Below are 5,287 nucleotides of genomic sequence, written 5' to 3' on the forward strand. Positions count from 1 at the left end.
CCCTGCAACATCAGGCTCACATACTGTAATTGTGTGACTATCCCTGCTGCTAAATAGTTGGTGAATTGTTTCTCTTTTTTTTTCAGAATCGCAACTGCTGCTTCAGTGGAAATCTTCCTGGGTACAGACTTTTCTTTTGAGGTGATAAACTCCTGGAGTGGAGTTTCTGGGCCGGAGGGAACAAGCCCAGCCGAGCTCTTGAACCTGCCCAAGCACCTGCCACTGTCACTGGCCAAGTGTGGGTGAAGCAGTCCCACCGGAACTTGATCCACAGGGCTTCAGTGCCATCAAAAGTGTTTGCTCTTAGGCCGGGTGTGGTCATCCCAGCACTTTGGGAGGCTGAGGCAGGCGGATCACTTGACACCAGAAGTTCAAGACCAACCTGGCCAACATGGCGAAACCCCTTCTCTACTAAAAAAATACAAAAATCAGCCGGGCATGGTGGCAAGTACCTGCAATCCCAGCTACTCAGAAGGCTGAGGCAGGAGAATCGCTTGAACTCAGGAGGCCGAGGTTGCAGTGAGCCGAGATCGTGCCACTGCACTCCAGCCTGGGTGACAGAGCGAGACTCCGTTTAAAAAAAAAATTGTTTGTTTGCTCTTGCTAAATTAATAGCAATCCAATTTGCATGTCTTTGAAACCTGACTGTCTCATCTTCGGGAATTTGCCCTGCCTGGGAGCTGGCTGTGCTGTGGGTCTCGGCCTTGGAGGACGGGGACAGCAGGCCCTACCTTGCCCGAAGGCAGCTCTGCCCAGAGCCTGGGTGGCGTTCTCAAAGCCCAGGGCCCGGCAGACGACGCTGGCATCAGTCAGGTCCCACAGGTTGTCGCACACAGTGCCCCACTGGCCTCTGTAGAAGATCTCCACGCGGCCCTGGTTGGTGGCGCCCCCATCGGCCAGCCGCATGTCACCATCGTTCATGCCTGCAGGCAGAGACCAGCGAGGGCCAGGCTGGGGCCTGCAGCACCCACTGCCCACACCTCCAGGACCCACGCTGTCTTGGGTCTCCCCTGCTAGGCTTCTTTTCCAGGGTTTCAAGGTCCCCCGGCCTCTCCATGAGGGACACCTCCCTGAGGGAGGAGTGGAAGATACATACAGCACCCCCTGCCCCACGGAGGCTAAACTCACCTTTCCTTGTTTTAGGGGTCTCAGCCCTTCACTCCATAGACAGAACAGGGGCAGAGAAGCCCCGGGTTCTCAAGCACTGGGAATGGAGGTGGCAAGACCCCGAGGGAAGGATCGTGGGGGAATGGAGGCCCCGTGCTGACCCCTCCTGAGGGTGTCTACAGTTTGGGGGTGCTGGCCTGTGGGGGCAGCAGGCCTAGGGACCCCTGGGAGCACAGGCAGAATGTTTCCAGGGCAGAGAATGGGATTCCCACTCCACACGCGTCCTTCTGGGACTCAGCCCACTGCCACTCCAGCCCCTACAGGAGCTGACAGAGCTGGGCAGGAGCTGGGTGCCTGAGTCTAGTCGTGGGCGCATCTGGCTTCCGTGGGGTCCCCGGGATGACCATGAGCCTCCAGGGGCTCACAGTGTAAAGGATGTGAGGAAAAGCAGCCGGGACCCTCTGGAAGATTGACCTGCATCCAAGGCCGTTGACTTCACCACAGCCCCGGTGACTGCCGGTTTGACCAGCTCCTCTGGTTCCCTCTGGACAGAATGGAGGACTCCTTAGTGTCCTCTCTATAACCTGCATCTCACCTGAGCCCAGGTGAGCCCCCTGGAACCTCCAAGCCGCCATCACTTGGGATACCTGGTGCTTCAAGCAGGAGAGAAGACCTGGCTAACGGCTGGGCCCTGGGTCCCAGGCAGAGCATCTCCTTGAAGCTCTGCGCAGACCCAGGCTGCGGCAGCCTTACAGACTTTTGCTTTTGGCATTTTCCAGGGGCTCAGCTCACCTTGGGTCCCTGCGACCAGCAACCACACCCAGAAGAGCCTCGGAGGGGCCATGGCTGTGCTTGGATGCCCAGATCCTGCAGCAGACAGAAGCGGCCGAGTGAGGCACGGGAGCCAGGTGGCCCGAAGCCCGCGGACCGGCCTGCCCATTAACCCTTCAGCCCGACCTGGGCTGTGTGGCAGGCGGGATCCCTCTCCTGCAGAGCCCACTATGGTCCCAGTAAGTGGGATGGGTGCTATGGAAGCGCCCCGCAGGGGCCCCTCACCTGGTCTGCAGCATGCTCCTGGAAAGATGTGTAAGACTTGGCTAGATGAAGGGGTGGGCTGGGGGTACCCCCCTGGCAGTTAAGGACAGCAAGAATCGGTGACTAGAGGCAAGTGAGCTCATCTCTAAAAACCAGGCCCCAGGCAAGGCTGCCACATGAGCATGGGCAGGGAGGGCGGAGAGGGAGGCAGCCATGGGCACAGGCCCAGGTCAGGAGGCCGGGTGAGCCTGGTTAAGATCTGGGCCTTAATCTTCAGGCAACAGACCCCTGCAGGGACTGTCCCAGAGGTCTAAGCAGGCAAAGATGAGCCTGCAGCCTGGAGAGTGGATGGGAGGGGACTCGTCAGGAGAGGCCACGGAATCTGGGCCAGGGGTGACAGATAAGCAGCAGGGAGACCATCGGGGCTCCATGGTGTTCGGATGGGGAAGATAAGGGAAAAGGGTCAGGGCTGCAGCCCAGGGTGGGCCATGCTGGGGGAAGAACGGGGAGGAAATGCTGAAGTATCCCCAAGACACTGACACTCAGGCTGGGGTCGGGGAGGTCCGGGTCTCCGCCTTCTGGCCTGGTGTTCTTGCCTCTGTGTAATTTCCACGCTTTTGTCTTCGCCTGCCTCCCTCCCCCACGCCCTGCCAATGGAGAGACAGTTATGGTTTCTCTGGTTCGGTAAGAATCCTGTGACCCCTGACACTGTCCCCTCAGTTCAGCAAGCCAGGGGCAGGCCTCTGAGTGGCACTGCTGTGGGCACCGGCTGGGAGTCTGGGCCTGGTGACCTTGAGGCTGCTCAGAGGGGGCCTGGTGGACGGCTGCAGTGGCATCCCCGAGCTTGTTGGAAGCACAGTCACGGCTGGCCTCGCCCTATCCCCTCTGCATGGGAGTCTGCATGAACAAGCGCCCTGGGAGCTGGGTGCCCTGGCTGGTGAGAGCTTTGTTCTGGGACTCACGCTCACTGGCACTGCGCAGCCACCCCTTGTCAGGGCTCCCCAGGCACCACTAGAGGCCTTACCGTGACCCTGAGAACCACCTTAGTTACGCCCCACCTTACAAGTGAATGATCTGACACCCAGAGAGGCAAACAGGCCCCACGTCCACAGCCGGTGAGCCACAGGCAGGGGGTCTGCTCGGTGGAGCCCACCTCTCCTCCCTGCGTCAATGTCAGTAGATGGCTAAAGGGGCCAGGGTGTGACCGCCTGTCCCGTGTGCTGGGGACTGTGCTTGTTTTAGCCCTGAAGTTTCCCTGCGTCCTGGGAAACCCTCAGTCCCAGGCACGCCGGTATGGGTGGACGCCCTCTCCACTTCTGCCCCCGGCCACTTCAATCTGCTGCAGCCACCAGGTTTGTCTGTCCTGGGAGAGTAACTCAGGGCCTCGGAAAAATGGCCAAGTGGCCAGGCGCGATGGCTCACGCCTGTAATCCTAGAACTTTGGGAGGCTGGGGCAGGTGTATCATTTGAGGTCAGGAGTTCGAGACCAGCCTGGCCAACATGGTGAAACCCTGCCTCTACTAAAAATACAAAATAATAATAATAGTAATAATAATAATAAGCTGGGCGTGGTGGTGCGCATCTGTAGTCCCAGCTACTCAGGAGGCTGAGGCAACAGAATTGCTTGAATCTGACAGGCAGAGTTTGCAGTGAGCCATTGCACTACAGCCTGGGTGACAGAGCAAGACTCCGTCTCAAAAAAAACGTGGGCAACGAAGCACCTGGCAGGTGGTGTTCTGCCCTTTGGGTAGCAGCGGCTGGCTATTTTTGCCTGATTCCTTCATATGGGGAGTTGAGACCCAGCTGCCTGTGTTGGCCCCTTCATGCAAATCAGAAAAAAGGTGCTCTTCCTAGGCGGGGGTGCAGGCCTAGGCCAAATGCACAGGCCTGAGAGAGGGCCAACCTGAATTCTAACCCACTCGCCCTTTGGCTGGTATCCTTGTGCAGTGAGCCAATTGCCCAGCCGCACACAGAGGCCCTGTGGGCCTGGGAGCTGCAATGACTGTTGCTGGGCTCAGGAGCCCTGGATCCCCAGCTCCAGGCCTATGTGCAAACAGAGAGGCATGATCCTCACTTGCCTATGTAGAGAGAGGGGTGCCCTGGCCGGGCGCGATGGCTCACACCTGTCATCCCAGCACTTTGGGAGGCTGAGATGGGTGGATCATTAGAGGTCAGGAGTTTGAGACCAGGCTGGCCAACATGGCGAAACCCTGTCTCTACTAAAAATACAAAAATTAACTGGACGTGGTGGTGCGTGCCTGTCATCCCAGCTACTTGGGAGTCTGAGGCAGGAGAATCATTTGAACCCAGGAGGCAGAGGCTGCAGTGAGCAGAGATCACACCACTGCACTCCAGCCTGGGTGACAGAGTGAGACCCTGTCTCAAAAAAAAAAAAAAAAAAAAAAAGAGAGAGAGAGAGAGAGGGGTGCCCGCCTGAGAGCTGCAGGCAGGAGCTTACCTGGCTGGGGCAGCTGCAATGGCTGTGCTGGAGCCCTCTCGCTTCCAGCCACAGGAGCCCTCTGCAGACTGCTCCTTCGACCCACAAGCCTCTCCCAGGGTGGAGTGTGGTCAGGCTGATCCCAGGAAATGCTTCAGAAAAGAGTCTACTTTCGATTTCTAGAAACCACCTGACATAGATGTCTTCTGGGATTGGCCGCTGCTGATACTCCCCAGGGTCCCTCTCTTTCGTCTCAGTTCTGCCCGTGGGTATCAGTGCCAGGCTGGCAGAGGCCCAAGGTGGGAGTCTGGCTGAAGCAAGGCCCGCAAGAGGACTGACAGCCACACTCAGTCCGAAACGCTGCCAGGCTGGCCAGGGGCTGGTGTTTGGGGGACGGGAGGGGAAGCAGCAGAGGCTCTGGGCCCATACAGTCTGCACCTGGTGGCGGGGCACAGAGCCTCTCTTGGTGACATAATGGCTCTGTCCAGCTCATACCCATTCCCTTTCCTCCCACCGAAAGCCAGCGCCTCATTGTCCCTCGGGGCGCACCCCCTCCCACTCCAGGCTGTGTGGCTCCCAGACGGCCCCCAGCTCTTGGCCTTCAACCACCCAAGGCCTGGCTGTCTGAGCCCTGCGGGGCCCCCTGGGCCACACTACTGGTTTCAGGGTGGGGCTGTGAGCCCAGCCAGCTGGTGAGAGCCGGCTTCC

The 5,287-nt window shown here is 58.9% G+C and overlaps 1 protein-coding gene across 1 annotated transcript in view; it reads right to left on the reverse strand.

The window, feature by feature from the left end:
• Positions 1–4,887, reverse strand: part of LGALS3BP (galectin 3 binding protein) — an 8,805-nt gene extending 3,918 nt beyond the window's left edge. Inside the window, exons 1-3 of the mRNA XM_023211648.2 lie at positions 4,601–4,887; positions 1,900–1,974; positions 732–923 (exon numbers count right to left, since the gene is read on the reverse strand). Of these exons, the coding sequence (XP_023067416.1) occupies positions 732–923; positions 1,900–1,951 (244 nt within the window). The 5' untranslated portion in view covers positions 1,952–1,974; positions 4,601–4,887. The remainder of the gene's footprint in view (positions 1–731; positions 924–1,899; positions 1,975–4,600) is intronic.
• Between the last annotated feature and the right edge of the window lie 400 nt (positions 4,888–5,287).

This window comes from Piliocolobus tephrosceles, chromosome 16 (genome assembly GCF_002776525.5).
Source record: "Piliocolobus tephrosceles isolate RC106 chromosome 16, ASM277652v3, whole genome shotgun sequence".
NCBI classification, from domain to species: Eukaryota; Metazoa; Chordata; class Mammalia; order Primates; family Cercopithecidae; genus Piliocolobus; species Piliocolobus tephrosceles.